Consider the following 20,435-nt stretch of genomic DNA (forward strand, 5'->3'; position numbering starts at 1 on the left):
TGTGAAAGATTATAGGGTTTTTCAGTGCAGTTCAAATCTAAAATTAATGGTTTCCTCTATTCCCATAGTTACTAAGAGCCGCCAAACAACTGGATTTTTGGGGCCAAACAAGCGATTTGGGAAATAGTGTTACGATTTTAAGCTGCTAACTTACGATTTTGAATTGGCTTTCCAAACTTAAATTCGGTCGAGCTTCTTTTATGTTGCGTTTTACGAATTTGTTACCTTTTTTTGTTATATTTGAACTGGACTTAAAACCCCTGAAATAAAACAGGCGATACAAAAAAGTAGTAGATCAACAGTACATAGTGTTTATGCACTTATAGTATAACACGTGCGTGTGTGTTTATCGAGGGTTATTTTTCGGTGGAGTGAGATGTATAAAATGAAAGGTTCAACGGTAGCAGCTAGTACGTGACGTGAAAGATATATCGTTTCGGGGCCTTTTTTCGCTTACACGATGCAAAAAACAGGGTTCGATTCCGTTGCAACAGCACATTGCGCCAATACGTGGGGAATTTATAGGTACATGGGGGAAAGTGGGTTTTGTAAATCGTTTCTGTTTTTGTGGCGTTTCTCCTATTTTTGTGCCGCATACATACAAAGACTGCCCGTGTTTTTAGGCTGCGCAAAAAAAAAGTAATCTGTGAACTGTGAAACAGACCATTAAAAACGAATATATCAATTTACTCAAAATAACGTATAAAACGTTCACATTTCGAGTTAGTTTTTGCAAAAGAAAAAGTTTCTCTTTGCCCTTTATTACGGTTACGCGGCGCCTGGGATTCCTTGGTATCGGATAGTTAGGCCAGAAGGAGTTGGAGATTTTGTTCTTTCCCTTTGCGTAGTGCACGTTTAAAAGATACTCCTGAAGAGAGAGGTACATCATCGTTACTATCAAATTCTTCACACAACGTCTATATTCATCCTATGTACATATGAGCAACACACGACCTACTACCTCTACACCGACAAACTGAACGAGTTGCCGTCCGAATGGTCAAACAGTTCGTCCGGTGGTTCTTCCTTAATTTCCGGCACGGTACGATACGTCGAAATGGTTATGTGGCGCATCAGTGCATCGTAGCTAAGGGCCGGATCATTCTCCTTCTCCATATTGGCTTCGGTTTCCTTCCTTTCCTCGGTCCTATAGTTTGTGCAGCCCTTTGCACTAGGAAACCTTTGTAGAAGGTTCGCAACGGTTGGGTGTGCCAACCCGAAAAACCAATCTCCCATCGGACGTGAATCGATCGAGCCTACATTGAGCGCTGTATTAATCCTTTGCAACAGTTCCGCATGACAATCGTCCGTCGTTGGACCGCTGATTATGTCCGCCTCCACAAGGTCCATATCTTTCGATTCACCCGTTTCTCCTCCACCTGTACCGGAAGGATCGGTGCTTTCGGGTACGATTTCAAACCGTGGCCTTTCGCCATCGTCAACCACACGGCAGGTATAGATACACCGTTTTTCCGGATCCTTGTAGTGTCCGTACGGGCGCGTAATCGTATATCCGATCGGATAAATCGTACACTCCGTATGAAAAGCTGCCCGGTCCGGTACAATATCCCCCAGACTTTGCACGCTAAAACCACCCACCGTAAACGGGTACTTTGGATGTCCCGACTGGTCAACGGTAATGTTTTGCATACGTTTCTTACCGGTCCCACCGCTCGGTCGACCCTTTCTTCGCCCTTTTCCACCTTCCGACGGTGGTTCGCCTTTCCCTGCTGGTCCTCGCTTTTTACCCATCCGATGACCATTTTTGCCACCGTGTCGTTCGTTGGCTCCCGATTTCCCGTTCGCTTCATCGTCCTTTTCCACTTTTACATCCGTCCCGTCCAGGACAGTTTCCTGAGGTTCTTGCTGCCCATCCGCCGGTCCACCTTCACCAGAAGTGCTCGCATTCGGCGCTCCATTAACGGTAGCGTTTTTTTCGCGCTTCTTGTACTGTCGTTTCGGTGGTAAACTGTTTGCGATCAGCTCGTTCAGCTTACTGGACGTTCGCCCAAGCTGCGTTTCCGTTTCGTGCTCATGGTCGAGCAGCTTCTTCAGCAGAAACCGTCGCTCTTCACTAACCTGACCAACTTTCTCCTGCACCTGTGCAATATGATCACTTAATGCGGCATTTTCCTGCAAAATGAAGCCCGGTCAGAGTATGTGAGCCACAAAAGCCGAAAGGCGTCACCCTCGTTTGGGTCACTTTAACTTACAAACACCATATCGGTCATGTAGCGTTTTAATCGACGGTACTTTTGCCGAAACTTTGCGTTCGCTTCCTCTTCCACGGCGGCCGTTGCTGCTTCCGATGATTCGCAGCTGGTGCGTTGCATTTCCTACACAATTTTCGCCGCATCGACGCCACAACAGGCAATGTTTTGTGGCTTGCTTAGGGTAGATACAGAGCACCCTGGTATAGAAAATAGCGCGTGGAAAGCCACAGCACTATCGGCACCGAAACACGCACAATACACTCACACGAGCCGCATTTGGTAAAAGCATCAGGATTAACACAACTATTTATTGCTTACTTGCATTCCTTATTGATCTTTTTGTGATAGAAATGATGTTTTCTTGGCTGGTAGCAAGTATACGCGCGCAAGCTGCCTTTTGGGTTGAAATAAACACAAATTGCTTGCTAAACCCGCGTTGGGAAAAATCGTAAACAACAGCAAGCACCGTTTGACAGTTGGGCACAAGATCGCTAGAGGCAAGGTGTGCCTGTCAAACGGCTTGCGCCGCACAGTGTCAAATTTAGAAGCAGCAGCCCTTGTGTGGTCTTTCTGCGTCGTTCGAATGCTTTTTCTTTAAATTTTGCTGTAATTTAGTGAAAGTTTATGAACATTATAAGTGGCATAACCTCAAAACGTGATGGAAACTGTCTTGGACTGCACTGAAGCTCGTCAAAAGGTAGGTAAAAGTAAATGTACTCCACACTCGACTCCAAGCTGTACTTACTACTGAACACAATATGCATCATTAGGGATTCACTCGATAAAACAAAAAAGGGATAATACCTACCCACTATTTATCCGTATGAACGTTTCTCGCTGCTCGCTTTTATCATCATGTACCAGAGTTAATGGACGTGTTTAATCAAATATAAAAACACGCAAATTAACTCCTCAACATGACGGAAAAAGATATCATTCACCCATTCACTATCCCTTTGACTTGGTCACTAGAAACTGAGGAAAAAATTCTTGCAAAACTTCATCGTACAAACAGAACAAAACAGAGACAGAAGTCGTATTATTAAGCGCTCGTATCGTAGATCGTTTACATTTAATGTCATTGTCCTTACGGCTCTCGTGGGAGTTGGTGTAGGCAAATGAATATGTTTTAGGGGAGAAAGGTCTGGGTCGGTCTGCGGTTTGTTGGAAAATAAATTAAATTAACATTACATCTCCCAGCTTCACCACGCTGCCGTCGGTTGCACCGGTTCGCCGATGTTGCATAGTCCCGGATAGTCGGTGCTGCAACCTGTCACGCATAGCTCGCACGGATTACCCTTCACGTACACCGGATGTCCGCGGGCGATCGAGTTCGAATAGTTGCAGACGTAGTTCTGGTGCACCCAGTCGTGGCCCTGCTCGTTCTGTGTGTACTGTACCATGGCGCATCCGACAGCCGTTGCCTTGTCCATGACAATCTGCGTGAAGTGTCCAATATCCTTCCTGTGGGATGGATAAAATCGATGCAACAATGATAATAGGGACATTAACAACAGGATCTGATAGGGAATGTGGAGTGTTTGGGATGCGTACGGTGGGTCCTGACCAAGCAGCGGATACGAATCGATGTAATCCTGGTTGGCATTCTCGTTCTCGCCGTACCAACTGTACAGGAGCTCGGTCATCGTATCGATAGGTGTTACTTCCATGCCGTAAAACGAGTTGGCCGCAATGTTCTGGCCCACCAGTGGGAAAAGCTTCGTGTTGCGACAGTAATCGTGTCCGTAGATGCAGGTCTTCACATTATACTCTGCGAGCTTCTGTAGCTCATCATCCCAGATCTACGGCGTAATGAAGGGTTGGAGTTTAATTTCTGACCAGATGGAATTCGAGTAACCAATATCACCTACCAGCGTTGGCATTCGAGAGGCCGATGCGTAATTGGTTACCTCACCACGTGCAACATTGGAACGGAACCCGTTGTGCAGGTCTAGGATGTAGGCCTTTACATCCTCCGTAATAGGCACCAGTAGTCGATCGACCGGACAGTACGGACCAAAGTTTTCACTTTTGCCACATCCCACATGGACTAAGTTGTTTTCTGTAATCACAAGGTAACATTGAGCCAACGACACTCTCAACACAAAACGAAGTTTTGCTTGGGACACTTACTACATAGCGTAGGATCACAATAATCCGTCTGACCACTAATTTGACTGATAAGTGCCACCAACAACACCAACACCGCACACGTCATTATCCCTGTAATGGAAGTAATCCTCTATCAGCACGGGAAAACAAACAAGAACTTCCCTTGGACATCATTTTTTACACATACTTTGCACTGGCACTGAAGACATAATTACTGTAAAATGAAATCTCCCGCGAAACACATTGGAGTTAACACTATTAGTGGACGTGCTATTGCCGTGCAACCTGTCAATACACTGGTCTAAAGGAACTGCACTTTGTTGGGGAAGCTTTAAAACAGTTTTAAACGTATCCGGTTGTAAAGCTGCCCTATTTATACTACGCAATCCGTTGCAGGGCAGGTAAACTAGGGTGCCTGGGAGGAGTAGCTGATCGATCTGAAGTAGCTTTTTTTTTGGGAAGGAAGGTAGGTGGTGCGAGGGGAGAAGACTGCTTGGATGAGATAACTAGAACCCACAGACGCTGGTGGGAGCCTTCTTATTGATTAGTTTTCCGGAATCGCGGAATGAATTGGCGAAGCGAGTAGCGATCGCGATGCGCTGATAAACAATACGCATAAGCAGCAGCTGCATTAGCGCAACGCAGGTTCTCGTGATAGAAGTGTGTGCGTGAAGGAAAATCTTTTAATGTCTTCTAAGTTGTTAGGACGTTGAGGATCTTTGGGTGTAATATCCTATCAAAAGGACCATGCTTTTCTTGAATTGATGTGATGTAGTCCTGCTTAAAGATTTCTTAAAACTCATTTCTAGAGCATGGCTTGGTGTGCGTGAGCTCAACACAACGCACACATTTCTTCGGGTGGTCGGACGGATGCACACTTTCCCACCGCATGAAACAATGCTGGGAAACGGTACTAAGCTAACATCGCTCTAACAGCATGCATGAAAAGCAGCAAAAACCACGATCGAGCTCGTTAGTACGATTGTAATTGCTGACTAAACTGTTGGCCACTACTCCGCTGTTGTGCGAAACTAATACCACTGTAAGGCGTCGTCGTGCCCACGATTAATTGTTCGGCAATTTCCAGGCCACGCACCCATGTATCGATTTCTTTTATTCTCTCCCCTTAATTATTGACCACACACACGCACAACCCACCTAACACGTCCATTACATCGATCAACGTAATCAGGAAAATTCAATTGCAAACGTCATGGGAGGGAAATGTTTGTAGAATGCGGCGTTAGTCACACAACTGTGTTTGTTTTAGTTTTCTTCCTTTAATCGAAAGCTGCTTGAAGCGTCTCTCATGATGATGCTCTTGCTGAGCTTTTTTTCGATTCCGGTTCCGGTCGCCTAATTTGCAACTTAGATTAGGAATCTAGTTCCGGTCCCGGAAGTAATAATCATCTACAGCTATTCATTTGATGGAAAAGCAAAAATAACGATCAGCCTTTCTGGGCGGATTTGTAACAGTTCTTACCGGATTCGTGCCTTATTCTGCTGGTCCAGAATGGTCCAGATCATCAATTAGAGTATAGCGTTTTGAGTCTAGACGTCTAGGTGTATGAAACAAGACTTAACGTTAAGCTACGTTGGCAACTATTACTGCGTGAATCGGTGTATTCCAGCTTCTGAAGTTAATGAACGTTGTCACACTCAAGCCTTATCCTGTTAATTGTTGTGTTTTGCTATCATATAACTCCTCGGAGATGAGCTTAGGATTACTAACACATTCCGTCTTGAAGTCGGTATTACGTAATTTGGGTCATGTCCTACTCACTTTACTTACTGATAAGTATAAGTATAAGGAACCGCTCCGATGTACAACCGCTTGCAATAAATGCATTGCTGCCATCACTTCGTCTCAGTTTGGGCCTACCATTCCCACTCTATGTCCATGTAATAGGAGCTCAGCTCGCGGAAATCTCTGAGTGTCTTCCTCACAGCGTGTCTGAGAGGTTGGCGAATTTCGTCCGTTTCGGTGTAGAATAGATGTAAATACTAGGACAATTAACGTTCTATACTGTCCACGTTGCGACAGTTGTTTTGAGTGGAGAAGTTTCCTCAAGCCGTAGCCAACACCCTTGCGCGTATCTCAACATCTTTGCGGTTTTCGATGCTCACTTTTGACCCCAGATAGGTAAAGTTTTGGATGGCTTCATTCAAACATTGGCTAAATTGGAGAGCCTCGAACCGCATGAGGCATGTCAATGTGATCAATTTACGTCAACATCTGCACAGATTGATAGAAGGTGGCCTCGGAGGATTGTTTATTCAGTATTTGGTCTACATAGAGAAATAATTAAAAATCGAATCGGTACTATTTAATTCGATAAAAGAATTTCTTTTAATTATGATTATCTGTAATGAACATCGTGCAAGGACATCATCTTCAAGTGATCCTGTTCCTTGTTCATAATAGAATAATATAATATAAATTCTTCTTAGCTTAACGACCTAGTAGGCCATGCCAGCTATCGAATGGTTTACTATCCTCACTGCTATCTTAGGTACGAACGGTAGGGATAGGACTTGAATTTAGTCTTGAACCTACCAGGCAGCCCCACATATATCATGTCTACTGTTGACTCTTGCCAATCAAATCTTCACAACACGAAGACTGGCAGGAATGGCTTAAAGTCGGATTTTAAGATCGCCAGAAAAATCCTCCGATACGACACATTATGCTGCATTTTAAACAACATTAAAACATCGTTTTCCAACACAAGCGCTTTATTCTCGCATAAAGTCGTCCTTCAGCCGTGGGAACCTATACGACGCACCTGGTAATAGTCCGCAATTAATCACCATGCATCTCAATCGACGAACAGCAGCAATATCGAAGTACATCCGTTTAAATGGCTAATTTATGCACCACGTGAATGTACAAACACGACACACGGTATGATGTGCGGTTTCGTTGTGAAGCAATTAAATGTGTGTGTGGAAACGATTATCGTTTAATTTGCTTTTCGAATATGTTGTGGCCATGCTGCCTGTAATGCGATGTAAATGTCGCAAACGCTTCCTTTTTTGTGAAGAAACGCTTCAATCACACACATACGCAGACACTTGCTCATGTAAAAACTGCTTACTTTGTTGGTAAACAAATCCGCATCTTTTGATATGCTCTCGCCTCGGTTCGTTGTTGTGTAGAGTGGCAAGGTGAAAAGAAATTAATTTTAAAACCAAGAAAAAACGATGGGAACATTTCCAAAGGTAACTAATCGATACAAGGAAAGCGTGATGCAAAAGCTAATATAATTCTAATTACTATTTACAGCAGACTGCAACAGGCGGAGATGGTGGTTCTCTCGCAGTTACATCGCCACCACCAGCTCCGGTGATTGAATCCGACATTTTTGACCACATCAGCGCTAATCCGCAGGTTTTCTACAAAAGCCAACAAATCAGCGATCCCGAACTGACGGAGAGCGAAAAGCGAACGATACTTCGTGATGTGCTCAACAAAAGTCACTGCACATTCCTTTCCCGGTTTGGCCTTTTCATGCGGGATGACCATCTGCGCTACTTCGAGCAGGACGAGCAAACGCTAGCATACAGTCCGGACGAACGGTACGAGATCGATCATCATTTGGAGCGAATTCGGAAACTGCGCAACGGTGGACGGGCGATCGAAGTACGCAACCGGCGGTATGCCGCACTCCAGAGGATGTGTGACGATGGGACGTACTTCAGCGAGACGGAAATGATGCAACGCGATCCACTACTATACGATCAGCTGGTGGGACAATATCTGACCGAGCAGGAAAAGCATGCACGGGATGCAACTCCATTGGAACCGCGGAGTGTCGTTGGGATCTTGCTAAAACAGATCGATAAAGATCAGGCGGAGAAAGATTTGCAGCAACAGAGGCAGGTGGAGGCACAGCTGGACGGGGAACCATCGCGTCCAAATTCGCCCAGTTTCCCACGAGCTCAGTGGGGTAATTTCGATGAGGAAGAGGAAGCACGTGTCGCGGCCCTGAAGAGCCGTAGCAAGCAAACGCGACGGCACGCGATACCGGCCGCCCAGCTGATGACGGCCGGCGAGCGGAATCTGTTGCGCGATGTGTTTGTGGGCATTATGCACGCGAGATTTTTAGCGGGCGAGGATAAAGAGTTCGATTACACGGAGATAGACGATTCGAGCGCGTATGACGATCTGGACACGGTGGATCACGATGAGCAGGAGAAGTACTTCAATCGCGATGACGAATCGGATGCTGGTGAGGATGCCGGGATGCACATCGAAACGGGCGAAGAAGACGAGAGTGAAGACGATTTGGACATTTACATGCGCCATCTGAATCGGCATCTGGAGCAGCAGCAAAAGATGGCGGCGGAGGACGCGGCCAAACCCACCGTGAGCACGATGGACCGTGATCCGGACTGCGAGTACGATAGTGATGATTGAGGGCGGCCAATCTTTTCTTGTTTAACCCTGTTCCAGGCAACCACAAGCCAATTCCTTTTTTGTTCGATTGTAGAATTTCGATTGACTTGAAATTTGTTTTATATGAGCTGATTTCAGTAATCATTTTCTTTAGATTTTCTAAATTTTTTATGAATTGGTTAAATCTGTTTTTTAGAATTGTTTTTTCGTACCCATCAACTTGGAAGGCTTGTAGCTTTTTTATATTTAACCCAATTTTGGTGCTGCATTCTAATGGAACTTTAATTAACTTTTCTTCTATCTATTGACATATAAGCGTAGCCTCGACTCTCAGTCGTTTTCAAGTTATGATTATTCAAAGATGACATGTTTTTTTTTGTTGCTTGCAAAAATGGAAAAACGTCAAAAATGATTATTTAAGTGCTTTGCACAATTTTCATGATTAAACGCTTCTTACAGCTGTTAGATGATTATATCACAAGCCTAGTGTGCCATTTTCACAATTTTACTACAAGTAATAAAGAAATTACGGCATTTTTGTTTCAATAAAAACCGTTACTAAAGAGCCGTTTAGGTTATTTGTGCATTTTAATTGTTTAGGCGAAATAAATGTGGAAAGAATGTATATTTGACAATAAGAGCTGTTTAATTTCGTGTTTCTTCTCGCTATGAAGAACGATATCTTATGTATTGGTTTTTATTCCAATAAAAACATCTTTAACTTTTTACTGATTCGTTGTAAAATTCTGAAAAAAATCATATTATATCCGTAGTTTACAAAAACATGTTGCTGAATAATTTTGTTGAAGCACTGAAATTTCCTGTTTTTTTTAACTTTTTGTCCCATGACGAATGACTTCGAATTGAGGCAGCGTATTTAATAGAAAGAAGAAGAGTTTCTTTCACTTTCGTCAGAATATTGTTATGATAAAGGATTACGTACAAAACAGTTAAAAGCCTCTAAAAGTTGCTAGCTAACCGGGTATATTCCGGGTTCTTCTGGTTGCCCAAAGCAGGATAAAGCGTTTTTTTCTTGAAAATATTAAATTTTTATTTTGTAATTTTGCGTAATTTCGCTTCTTGTTTCGCGCCTTTTTTCTTGCTTTTTGCTACTTCCTTATATGCTGGTGGTGGTTTTGTTAAAATGAAATGAAATGGAAAGAAAGAAAAAACACATAATGGAAGGAATTTTTCTGTTATCGGGTTACCAGTTCTACACACGCGATCTCCCCCGAATACGAGGAAAACCACGACCCCGTCCACGTAACACTTTCCCATTTGCTGGCGGACTTTTTGGTCGCAACGCTTCGATCCGCTCGGTACAGCCTGTGGTTGGGCTTTCCTCGAACGAGCTAGCATACAGCTCACTGTTAAAGTTTGAATTGGTCAATTCGGGTCCGATCGTTACCCAGCCGGGTCGTATCGTTGAATCGCGCCCAAAGATATGCAACCGGCGCCGTCCAAGACAAAAGTGTTCGATTATGTGAAAGATTTCGATCGGTTTTTCCAAACTGCCGAACTCAGCCTCTTCCGAGATGATTAGATCGATGTCCACATTTGCGTGTATAAAATCACCATCGGTCGAACGGCGCACCGTACCCTTGATGCCCATCAGACAATGTTCCTTCGTGCGCTGGAAAACTGCTTTCGGTTCGAGAATTTTCGAATGGCCCGGAGAATCGATGTTTGTTCGTATCCAGCATATGTCCTCACACCGTCGGAAGCCCCATTTGCGCAAACAATTACGTCCCATGTCTAGCCCTTCCGAGCTGCCACACCACAGAAAAACGAAGCTTCGATGGGCAGCTACCTCACCGATGTCTAGGGCGAGTATTTCATCCCACGACCAGAAATTGCGCGGGGCACCGGCCGCTACAGCTGCCCCGCCCCGTGCATACTCCTCGAGCGGTGGTTCAATCAGAATGACATCGAACTTGGTGCCGAGGGTTTTAAGATCGAACGTTTTGAGGTCCGCCCGCAGGTACATAGGCGGGGTGGCAGTTTCCGCGATCAGCTCATCCTTGAGACGGATCAGCTCGCGCAGCTTCGGGTACTCCTCGAACCGGTCCGCTAAACCGACGTCACGGATAAAGTTTTGCGGCCGTTGGCCGGTGTCGACAAAGTGCTGGCAGTAATCGTTGTGCGGGTTGGACGATTGTGTGCCCTGAAAAAAAAGGGTGGGGTGGTAGAGGGGAGGGGATTGACCGAATTATTTTTTTGCATATTATTGTTCCGTCTATATTGGGGTTAGGGGAGATAGATGGCGTACCTTTAGAAAGGTGGACGAATCCCGATACACTAGCCCTTCGGCCGTTTGGGACGTTTTGGACGAGCTGGCTTCTTCGTCCTCGTACCGTTGCGCTTTGTTGATTGGTGAGTCTTCCGCGGTGCCGAGTACGTGCTTCAGATCTTCCACACAGGACACACCGAACTGTAACAAAGGTGACACTTGCATCTTGATTCCCATTCACTGATTAACCGATTCTCCATACTTACGGTTTGAGCGAGCAGCATCTTTCGTTTCTGTGATTGCTCACGCCGGGACTTGATAACGTCGCTCATTGTTACCTCCTTTTCTGCTTCTTGACCTATCAGTTGTCACCTACTAAAACTTATTGCTAATAATCGATCGATTCCTTGCGTTCGTGCCGGGGAACCGGGGAGCATTAATTCCTAAAAACCAATGTAAATCAGCTACGACGACACAACGGCAACAGACGATGCAGCAGCATATTTAGTGTGTGATGAGGTTTCGCTTCTTATTGCTTTCCTTCTTTTTGCTGGAGAGAAAGTTTGGTTTTCCCAAACACCCTGCCGCTGAGTTGTTGATCGGTTTTTGTGGGGCAGCACACGGGGGAAACCAGCGAGAAGCCGCCTGTGGCAAAGGTATTGTTGATTGCTTGATGTGCTCTACGTTTGTTTCGATCGCGAGGTTGTCCGGACTGCCAGCGATATTCTCGGCCAGGTTACTTCCACCGTGTTTTCTTGTCGTATTTATTTGGCCGTCCGCAAACCCAAACGAGATGCCTGTGCGTGTAGTTGTGGCTGGATGTCAGATTTGTTCCGTTGCGTGCGGCGGGTTTATAGCGTCGGGTTGTGGTGTCCATCGTGAAAGTCGTTTGAATGGTACCGGGCAGGCGTGTAATCGCTGTAATAAAAATATTACAACGTTGAGTTTTGCTCTAATTGAGGGAGGATTTATGTAATTGGTGTAAAAAAATAGTAAGAGCGTCATTATGAGCTAAATAAAACCTATATTGGCAGCAAAGGGCAGTTTTGCCAAGCGGTGAAAATGTTGGAAAAAACCACCGATACCCGCTAGTAGTAGCAGCATCTTCCACATTACCATGGCAACCACGGCAAGCATGTCACGTTCTGGCAATATTACGCGGCATAGCGGTCAGTTTCGTCCAGGCGGCTCTTCTTAACGCTTCATCCAAGTTCAAGAACAATTTCCACTCCGAGGGCCGAGTACTAGAGACGATGAATATCCAAAATTATGCAACTCCCAAACGTTCCTGTAAGTACTTACTAGAATCAATCAAACTTGAAGAGAGAGAGGTTGAATTCTTCACCTTAAAACAATTGTTTCTTATAGGTGCCAGCAATCGTCCGGAACAGCAGGGCAGTTTGCAACTATTTTCTGTTCCACCGCCTACAATTCCACCACCAAACGGTGTGCCGCTGCTGATGATTCCGTCCCCAATGTCTCCGATATGGCTATTCGCAAATCCCACGGCGTATGACCGGATGCAGTGAGTAGACGCACAGAAATTAGTGGAATCAGGTTTTATGAAAAATACTCGAATTTGTATGCGTGTTTCTGTGTAGGTTTAATTTCAGTTGCTCGTCCGGTGGTAATTCGTTCCTAAGCAACCACCAACAAGTTGCATCTGCTCTCGGACCATCGTCATCATCGATAATGTCGTCTTCATACGAATTCAGAATGTCGAGCATGATCCAGAACAATCCGTCCAACATGGTTGCCACCGTTCCGGAACCCGATACCGCAATGTGAGTAGCTTCATACCTCTGAACCTGCAACAGTGTTTCTAATATCGTTTAAGCGATTTTGTAGAAGCACCATATCATTGGAGAAAAAATCACCCGTGTGTCTGCTCGACCAATTCCCAGAGCTAATTCGGACAGCTATGGAGGGCTGCAAGAAAGCGGAACAACTTGCGCAAAACCATCAGAAACGGCCCTGCTTTAAGAAGATCGATAGTCTATGCGCTCGGCTCAAGCAGGACCTGCTAAAGGCAGATAACGTAATGTCCAACATCAACTCGCAGGGGTTGGCCTGGGCGGTGAAAGATTTCATCTTCGTGTTTACCCGCATCATGAACGCGTGGACTATCATCAAGGGGTACGTAACGAACAAACCGGAAGGCATGCTGATGATCCAGCGTGAACTCTGTCCAAACTTTCTGGATGCATTCGGACGCTGGCATGAGGCAACGCACGAGCTCATTCATTCGCTCATACAATCGTTCACTAACTTGAACAAGCTGGCAAAGCAACAGCGCAGCGGTGGGAATATGTTTTCCAAACCCGATGAACAATCGTCTGCATCTTCCGGTGAGGGCGCTTCAGGGGGTGAGCTCGATCTGCTCGGTGAGATCGGAGAAACTGAGTCACTCAACACGCTCGGCGAAGGATCATACATTAAGGCGGGAATTTATCGATTCAATCCCCCACCCGGATTCGAGGATAAAATACCGACTGGACAGCAACAACGCGCGGAAGAATCGCCGGATGGTTCGATTAGTCCAAAGCATGCTACGATTATCAATAGCAATGAATCCGGTAACACAGTCAGTCCGAACAATGCACGTCAGGAGATGGAGAATTTCTTGCGAAAAACTTCATCCCAGTGCATCAAATGGGTGGTGGATGAAGTTCGGGCGATCGAGGAAGGACAATACTTCTATTGCATTAATTTTGCGAATAATTATGTAAGTATCATATTTTTAGCAGCATTTATTTTGATCTCTGATCGCGACGGGCTTGCTGGATTTTATCCAAACAAAAGAAACTAACAGAAAATAGAGAGAATCCAATTTCTCGTTCTCGTTTTTCCCGAGGGCGTATGCGCCAAAAAGGGGAACCTTGGAGACTGTTCAGCGCATGTCCCATGTCTGATTCTCCTTTAGTTTTCCCTGCTCATTGTTCGATAAGCTCATTGCATATTTATTCTCCAACGCTCATTTCAGTTTCCCGATTTCCATCTGATTGCACCGGACATGATAGACTTACGCCAAGTTTATCGGAAGCATCATGCTGGTCAGTATACGATGATGGTTGAGCTGATTGATGATTTACAGCAAATGGTAGATACCTGCAAGCGGTACGTGGAAGTGTCAACAGAGTTCGAGATTTGGACACCGAGCGATTCGGTTCCGGACAGTTGCAGTCCCGTACAGCGACAGGAATGGGAAAATTTTCCAAAAATTCAAAATTTTATTGCTAAAATGGAACGTCTGTTGTCCCAGATCCGGGCGAAAGAACGCTCAATAATGGTGGATCGTGTTACGGATGGTGGTCGATCGCTTAATTGTGGCACGGATGATGGTGTCGAATCGCAGCAACGGGTATAATTTTGGATGAATGTTCTCCTCAGAACAAGTTTACGATACTGAACGCGACATATGGATTGCTATTGACATATTGACCCGAATGATTGAACGCTACATGCTTCTTATTACAGGAATTAACATAATGATTGAATTGATACACTAAGTTGATCATTAGCACACGCTCTGCAGTAAGGAGCTAATAATTGTTCAATTCCTATTTCTAAATGACCTGTTATAATTCCCAATAACTTTAACCTCGTAGCAATAAATCGGAACGTTCCTAAACGACACACACGACTTGCTAGTCGATCGAAAAAGATCATGAAACGTGTTAATCGGGTGGAACACAGCTATCGATCGTCTGCCGTTGTTTCAAATCGAAGTGTTTACAGGCTTTCGGTTTGGTTATCACCGCCAATTTGCTAACAAGCACATGTTTGTGTTTGGCTCTTCGAGGCAGAAAAATAGCTCTCGATGTAATAATTATGAACCAGCTTTCGATTAGCGTCCCCGTATGTTGTGCTAATGTGTCTTAAGGTTTGGCACGAGAAAACCCACCAGAATGAGTGAGGTTGCAGCAGTTTGATAATATCATAAGTAGAAGTTATTTATAATATGTGCATAAGCTATGCTTATTTGTTTATAGTTTTTGAACTCTTTTGATCTGGGCACTGGGGAAGATGTTTAAAAAAAATGAAACTCAAAATCACGTGTAACGTGTCGGAGTGCGATAACGAGGATTGCTTCAACTGCACAAGTTATGACATCAGAAGGTGGTTCCAATCTTGGAGAGCCCACCATGCGAGAGAACCATGGAGAGAGCATCTCAACTTCTAAGACGGAGTTCGAGCACGGCGGGGAAATGTGCACTCAAATCTTCGTCCAAACCCTTGGAACTGCCCCGAGAGCCGATTGTTAGTTGCGGTAGTGGCCATATTTGCACAGTTCGTCGTTACTCGTGACAGTGTACGGTTGTGCTTTGGACCACCCCATAGTCTCGTGGCAGCGTCGTGCTTCTCAAGGTTCGTGACACCTCTTGCACCGTAGAAGCACACCGGGCGGGTGACTCTTCCGGTGATAGCTGTAGGAATAATTTGAATCCGTAGGACACTGCATAGAAAAGGAGGAAAACATTGAGAGACATCTTCACGATTTGTGCAATTTATGAGACTTCGAAGAGTCCTCGGGTGAATTCTTCGTGGTTGTGTAACAGCACGGTAGCACCTTGGTGTTTTTTCTTCTACCCCGAAGGACATTTAACTAAATTCCAGTTGTGTTGGTATGTGTGTGTGTGTGTTGAGTGTTCAAGCATATTACGAAATCGTAAGGATCTAGTCAGTGGAATGGTGTGACCCATACAACCTGAATTAACTCGACCCTGGGACTTTAGCGTCTTATGCAACAGAGTTTTCTCTACCAGTGAAACAAACGAATTATGTTTAAAAAAATGTTTTTGTGCTGAACAAACCGAAAAATGCCTAGCAGAAGTTGTGCAACAGTAGTGGGCCCCTGTCTCCTCCTGTCGGTGTTTTCCTTTATCCAACTTCCCTAGTGGCTTATGCGCATGGTTGGGAAAATGGAAAAACGAAATATTAATCGATCCCAATACATCCTGAGTTCTCTCGTGTGACCAGTGTGTGGTTGTGTTTGTGTGTAAGTGTATTGTATGCTTTCTTTTGGCAGGTTTAACGGCGAAGTAGTTACGCAAGGAAGCAAGCAGGTGCAAAAAGGCCAGTGGCGCCAAACAGAACGAGGGCTCACCTTTCTATAGCACAGTTTCCAGTACTAAATCCTAAGTAGCACCAAACGGAATGATGATGATGTCCTCGCTGCAGTCCGTGTTTCTCGTTAGTTTATTGGTGATTGCGGTATTCATCCACAAGGGTAAGTTAGCACATCTCTTCCATCCGGATCTCTGTATAACCCTGACACAAATTTCGTATGCAGAAAGGTGGATTAAACGCACTTTTTTATCTCTAAGGTGAAAAGCTAGCTAGAAAGAAAAAAATCATTTTCGAAAAAGATGTCGCCAGATTGCGGTAAATACCCGTTTGCAAATATAGATTTGAACAGTGATTTATGTCTTACTGCCCTCGGAGGTCAATCTTGTAGGTGTCTCCCCGTATCGCAAATGCTTGCAACGAACGACGCCGACCACGGCTAAACAGACGACGGCACGGCTGTGACGTGATATTATCCAATTCAGGCCTTAATTGAATATTACGAGAAGCGAGAAAAAAAGAAAAGAACGGGACCAACGTTCGACCGAGTTCCGTGATTCACACGAGGTCAGTTCATCTACGGTGGAGACAGCTTGGTTCCCTGATGCTCTGAACACAAGAGAAGAGAGCTTTTGGAATATCTCGAGAGCCCCAAGAGTACGGCGATGAAAACCCGACTGTTGGACCCCCATGTGGATGTGGTCTTGTCGCGTATTCTTCTAACCTTTCGCGCAATGCAGCGCTGGTCTAAAAAGAGAAAATAGGACCGATTATGTAAGCAGTAGTAAAAGGTCGGTAGTCCGTGAGTTCTCTTCGGGTGGCGGGTTTGGTGGGGTCATGGAGAGAAATTTGGAGGTACGTACTTTCGCGTACTCTGGTACTACCCTAAGCTCCTTGGATCGATATTTTGCAAACATATGATGAAGTGTGTATGTGCCTATGAGTGTCTGTGGCGATATACCTTCTCCGATGGTAACTAGATCGATGGGAATTATCATTGTTCAGTAGTGACTAGAACTCCTTTTTCGGGTATTTCAAGGTCATGTTGCGTCCATTACGTACAATTAGCACCCATTTTAAAAATTAAACAAACGAGAAGACATGTTGATTAGATTAACGCTGATGTCAACCAATTAAAAAACTCTTCTCCATACTTCCGAAGGAAATTATTAGTTCTTGGTTCTCCACGGTTACAAACTTTGTTTGCTGGAAGTGGACGATGTTTTCTTTTTAACAGCTTGCATGCGTCACGCGGTCGCTAAATAATCAGCAATACTCTGAAAGTACACGCTCTAAGTTACGAATAATGTTAACCAATAACCTGTGTTCGAGAGTGTAAAAGTGCATACATTTTTATCTTGAAGCACGTCGTGTTGTTGACATTCGATCGGTTACGTTGGCGCGGAGCGGGGATCCCACGTGAATGACTGTTCTACCGCCATTGCGCTAAATTTATTCAGTCCGGCATCCATGAAGTCGTCGCTAATTGTATTCTCGTATTCGAAACAAATCGAACTGTCGACCAATGAAGTAATTCTGATGCAGGGAAGAAGACAAGATTAGACCCTGGAAGAATGACCTCACTGACGCAGATCACCAGTAGCAAAGCTGAGGGTAATCTTAATGTCGCCACGTACATAAAACCCGATTGTCCCCGATTATTGGCGGTCTTTTCAAATCACAATTTTCTTGTGTCCTCCGATTGAATGCTGTTCAAGCATGAATTTGTAAACATGTAGCCTCTTGCCCGAGACTGATAAGACTGGTCGGCAGTCGAGGTAGCTAATTCGAAAAGTAACCCAACTTGGAGTGTGCGTTACTAATGGAAGTACATCTCCCCCCCCCCCCTCTCTCTCTCTCTCTCTCTCTCTCTCTCTCTCTATCTCTCTCTCTCGCTTTCTATCCTCTATTTACACAGGTGATGCTATCCGTTGTTTTGAGTGCAACAGTGCAGAGGACTCAACCTGCTCGCACGACAACCCACCGGACACGATGTCGGTCGACTGTAACGATCACAAGGATGGCAACAAGTACACCTTCTGCCGGAAGATCGTCCAGATCATCGAGTTCCCGGTGAACAATCGTAAGTTAAGATGGACGCTGTTCGTTGCTGTCATGGTGTGTCCCATTAATATATCCATCCTATTCTTATCCCCTCGGCAACAGTTCCTCCAGACAACCGAGTGATCCGTGGATGCGGTTGGGATGAGTCCTCCTACAAGGTACGATACATGCTGTCCGCTAGCTCTTTGATTCTCAACAGCAACAAAAACTCATCCTCTTTGCAGGGCAAATGCTACCAGCGTTCCGGATTCGGTGGACGTCAGGAGGTGTGCGCTTGCTACGACGACAATTGCAATGGTGCATCCACACTGTCCGTCACCTTCGGTGTCCTGCTGTTCGGTGCAGTCGCTTTCCTGATTCGTGCTTAATCCAATCAACGGTTCCATTCCGGCACATATCTCCACCGCACCGATGCCGCCTACAACTAGTAGTGTATGGGGAACAGATTCTAGTTTTGTGTTTATCTAATTTATCCTCCTTTCTTCGAAGTAAGGAGATTTTCGCTATTTCGCTAATCGAGAGAGCATGATCAGTCGGTGGAAATATGGAAATAGAGATTCCCATCTTGTGCGCCATGGAAAGAAATCCATACGTTCGAGGATACTCGGTTAGCTTTAAGTTGCTGTTAATCGGTGAAGGAACACTGTTCCACTGTTTTCACTTTCTATCATACACCTTTAGGACTTTTTGAATTTGTCCTAATTCGCGAGGGTGTATTGATTCCGGACTAAAAATGTCCATTTCCACGAGGCTCGTTTCCCCATTTTTTCGAAAAGTTTTTGATACATACAAAAAATACCTTACAATCCGAGAGGTATGACCGTTTTTTGTAAAGAAACAATTTCTACGTTACGCTATTTTAAGAGAAAGAGAGAACCAGAGAAGTAGTTCGGCTGGTTTAAAACGATAAAAAAAAACGCAGAACGTGATTGCCGCGTGTTCAATAAATCAGAGTTAGAGTTTAGATGATTTCCGTTACAAAAAAAAAAACACCCGAAACAAGCTTACACAAATAAAAAATAGAAAAACCATTTAAGATCAAAATCAGAAATAAAATGTAGTCAAATAAATGCAGATGTCACTGAGGTGCGCCACCGTGTCCTTTTTCCAAGAGCCCCTCTCGAGCTAAGGGAAATTTGGTTATAGATGGAAAGGCCGAAGAAACAAAACAAAACACTAAGCTGCCAGGATCGCTTCTTCGCCACGCGTGCGTATAGTGTTGTAGGGTACCGACGGCTTCAGTCTCTTTTGTTTTCGATGGTCGGCAGCAGGTTGATCTACAGCATGATTTTAAATTACCCAACCGATACAATCGGAACGCGACTTGTCACGTTGTTGTCGATTGCGCATACATTACTGCAGAATCGAGATTTCGGGTGGAAACCCCCGGAGCATGAAGTTCAATAAAATAGAAGAGAAAAATATATGGAAAAAAATATTCACATTTACTTTTTGTTATCGGTGGAAGATGTTTGCAGTTTTGTTGCATGTTTTTGAAGGAACTAGTTGGCGAATGGTCGCCGAAGTACACACAGACACTAACCTAGCCCCAATAGCAAAGCACAACCAAAAAGTAGAAATGAGTAAATTCGGTAGTGTATAGAACAATCAGCAATAAATTTAAGTTGGTTTAAGCGCCCTGAATCGGTACGTCGTTGGGATAGCTTGCATCGTTGTTGTTATGTCGGATGGTCGGTAAAAAGAGGATCTCAATCTAACAAAATAAAACATCATCAGAAATAGAACGCAAATAATGCTAACTTTACCAGACTGCATTTCACAACAGACAAAATGATACAAGCCATTTCACGCAACACACCTACGATAGCTCTTGCAGGGGGAGACCCCGGAGAGCACCAACACGTTTTTTAAACATGACAAATAATCACCTTTTGCTACAGTTAAAATCCGAGATGTGAAATAAATTAATTACCTAACCTATGACCGGAATCGTACATGTTTGTTGTGCTAGTTACACGAGATTATTCGATCTCGTATCGTATCGATCGATCGATTCGATCGATCTCTAATTAAGTTGAATCACTGATGATTTCAGGGATCCAACTTGACGTGCAACACTCTATATCTTGTAGTATGGTTGGATTCCCCCAAATTTCCTCATCTCCTCATCCTCATATAGAGAATGCGATCGCTTGATGTTCAAATAACAACGCAATCACCAACATTTTTCGGAGCTTTTGCATAACAATCCCGATCTTGTTCAGGATCATTTTGTGCAAAATGTGAAACAATGAAACCACCGGTCATGATGACCGCCAAAAAAAAATGGCCAGAAGGGAGCACACTTTGTGAAATCCAAAATGACTATGATAAGTTGCAACTGCTTCGC

The 20,435-nt window shown here is 44.5% G+C and overlaps 6 protein-coding genes across 6 annotated transcripts in view; 3 read left to right on the forward strand and 3 right to left on the reverse strand.

Moving 5' to 3' along the window:
• The window catches only part of LOC126564726 (transforming growth factor beta regulator 1), a 138,202-nt gene extending 135,845 nt beyond the window's left edge, over positions 1 to 2,357 (reverse strand). Inside the window, exons 1-2 of the mRNA XM_050221820.1 lie at positions 2,214 to 2,357; positions 950 to 2,133 (exon numbers count right to left, since the gene is read on the reverse strand). Of these exons, the coding sequence (XP_050077777.1) occupies positions 964 to 2,133; positions 2,214 to 2,333 (1,290 nt within the window). The 5' untranslated portion in view covers positions 2,334 to 2,357 and the 3' untranslated portion in view covers positions 950 to 963. The remainder of the gene's footprint in view (positions 1 to 949; positions 2,134 to 2,213) is intronic.
• A 1,058-nt stretch (positions 2,358 to 3,415) lies between these two features.
• LOC126565226 (antigen 5 like allergen Cul n 1-like) lies at positions 3,416 to 4,571 on the reverse strand. The gene is made up of 5 exons (XM_050222383.1): positions 4,513 to 4,571; positions 4,347 to 4,436; positions 4,085 to 4,275; positions 3,768 to 4,015; positions 3,416 to 3,677 (listed from the first exon to the last, which is right to left on the reverse strand). Exons 1-5 carry the CDS (start codon positions 4,532 to 4,534, stop codon positions 3,416 to 3,418), a joined length of 813 nt encoding a protein of 270 aa, XP_050078340.1. The 5' UTR covers positions 4,535 to 4,571.
• Positions 4,572 to 7,529: 2,958 nt separating this feature from the next.
• LOC126566025 (coiled-coil domain-containing protein 97) lies at positions 7,530 to 8,745 on the forward strand. The gene is made up of 2 exons (XM_050223224.1): positions 7,530 to 7,547; positions 7,615 to 8,745. The coding sequence occupies exons 1-2, from the start codon at positions 7,530 to 7,532 to the stop codon at positions 8,743 to 8,745; spliced, it is 1,149 nt and encodes a 382-aa protein (XP_050079181.1).
• Positions 8,746 to 9,937: 1,192 nt separating this feature from the next.
• LOC126564826 (N6-adenosine-methyltransferase non-catalytic subunit) lies at positions 9,938 to 11,286 on the reverse strand. The gene is made up of 3 exons (XM_050221941.1): positions 11,221 to 11,286; positions 10,994 to 11,155; positions 9,938 to 10,888 (listed from the first exon to the last, which is right to left on the reverse strand). Exons 1-3 carry the CDS (start codon positions 11,284 to 11,286, stop codon positions 9,938 to 9,940), a joined length of 1,179 nt encoding a protein of 392 aa, XP_050077898.1.
• A 921-nt stretch (positions 11,287 to 12,207) lies between these two features.
• On the forward strand, positions 12,208 to 14,443 carry LOC126566026 (protein mitoshell). Its single transcript, XM_050223225.1, has 6 exons — positions 12,208 to 12,244; positions 12,323 to 12,479; positions 12,556 to 12,738; positions 12,803 to 13,679; positions 13,938 to 14,315; positions 14,432 to 14,443. The coding sequence occupies exons 1-6, from the start codon at positions 12,208 to 12,210 to the stop codon at positions 14,441 to 14,443; spliced, it is 1,644 nt and encodes a 547-aa protein (XP_050079182.1).
• Positions 14,444 to 16,111: 1,668 nt separating this feature from the next.
• Positions 16,112 to 18,483, forward strand: LOC126565573 (uncharacterized). The gene is made up of 4 exons (XM_050222764.1): positions 16,112 to 16,184; positions 17,940 to 18,104; positions 18,188 to 18,243; positions 18,310 to 18,483. The coding sequence occupies exons 1-4, from the start codon at positions 16,112 to 16,114 to the stop codon at positions 18,451 to 18,453; spliced, it is 438 nt and encodes a 145-aa protein (XP_050078721.1). The 3' UTR covers positions 18,454 to 18,483.
• Positions 18,484 to 20,435: the final 1,952 nt, after the last annotated feature.

Source organism: Anopheles maculipalpis, chromosome 3RL (assembly GCF_943734695.1).
Source record: "Anopheles maculipalpis chromosome 3RL, idAnoMacuDA_375_x, whole genome shotgun sequence".
In the NCBI taxonomy this organism is placed as follows: domain Eukaryota; kingdom Metazoa; phylum Arthropoda; class Insecta; order Diptera; family Culicidae; genus Anopheles; species Anopheles maculipalpis.

Coding starts and splice junctions, on each gene's coding strand:
- LOC126566026 (XM_050223225.1), top strand. CDS start 12,208: ATGAATATCCAAAATTATGCAACTCCCAAACGTTCCT. Junction 12,480..12,555: donor ACGGCGTATGACCGGATGCA/GTGAGTAGACGC, acceptor GTTTCTGTGTAG/GTTTAATTTCAGTTGCTCGT. Junction 12,739..12,802: donor CCGGAACCCGATACCGCAAT/GTGAGTAGCTTC, acceptor GCGATTTTGTAG/AAGCACCATATCATTGGAGA.
- LOC126564826 (XM_050221941.1), bottom strand. CDS start 11,286: ATGAGCGACGTTATCAAGTCCCGGCGTGAGCAATCACAGAAACGAAAG. Junction 11,156..11,220: donor AGATGCTGCTCGCTCAAACC/GTAAGTATGGAG, acceptor CCTTTGTTACAG/TTCGGTGTGTCCTGTGTGGA. Junction 10,889..10,993: donor ATTCGTCCACCTTTCTAAAG/GTACGCCATCTA, acceptor CTTTTTTTTCAG/GGCACACAATCGTCCAACCC.
- LOC126565226 (XM_050222383.1), bottom strand. CDS start 4,534: ATGTCTTCAGTGCCAGTGCAAA. Junction 4,276..4,346: donor TTGTGATCCTACGCTATGTA/GTAAGTGTCCCA, acceptor TTGTGATTACAG/AAAACAACTTAGTCCATGTG. Junction 3,678..3,767: donor CTGCTTGGTCAGGACCCACC/GTACGCATCCCA, acceptor TCCATCCCACAG/GAAGGATATTGGACACTTCA.
- LOC126565573 (XM_050222764.1), top strand. CDS start 16,112: ATGATGATGATGTCCTCGCTGCAGTCCGTGTTTCTCGTTAGTTTATTG. Junction 18,105..18,187: donor CGAGTTCCCGGTGAACAATC/GTAAGTTAAGAT, acceptor CCTCGGCAACAG/TTCCTCCAGACAACCGAGTG. Junction 18,244..18,309: donor GGGATGAGTCCTCCTACAAG/GTACGATACATG, acceptor TCCTCTTTGCAG/GGCAAATGCTACCAGCGTTC.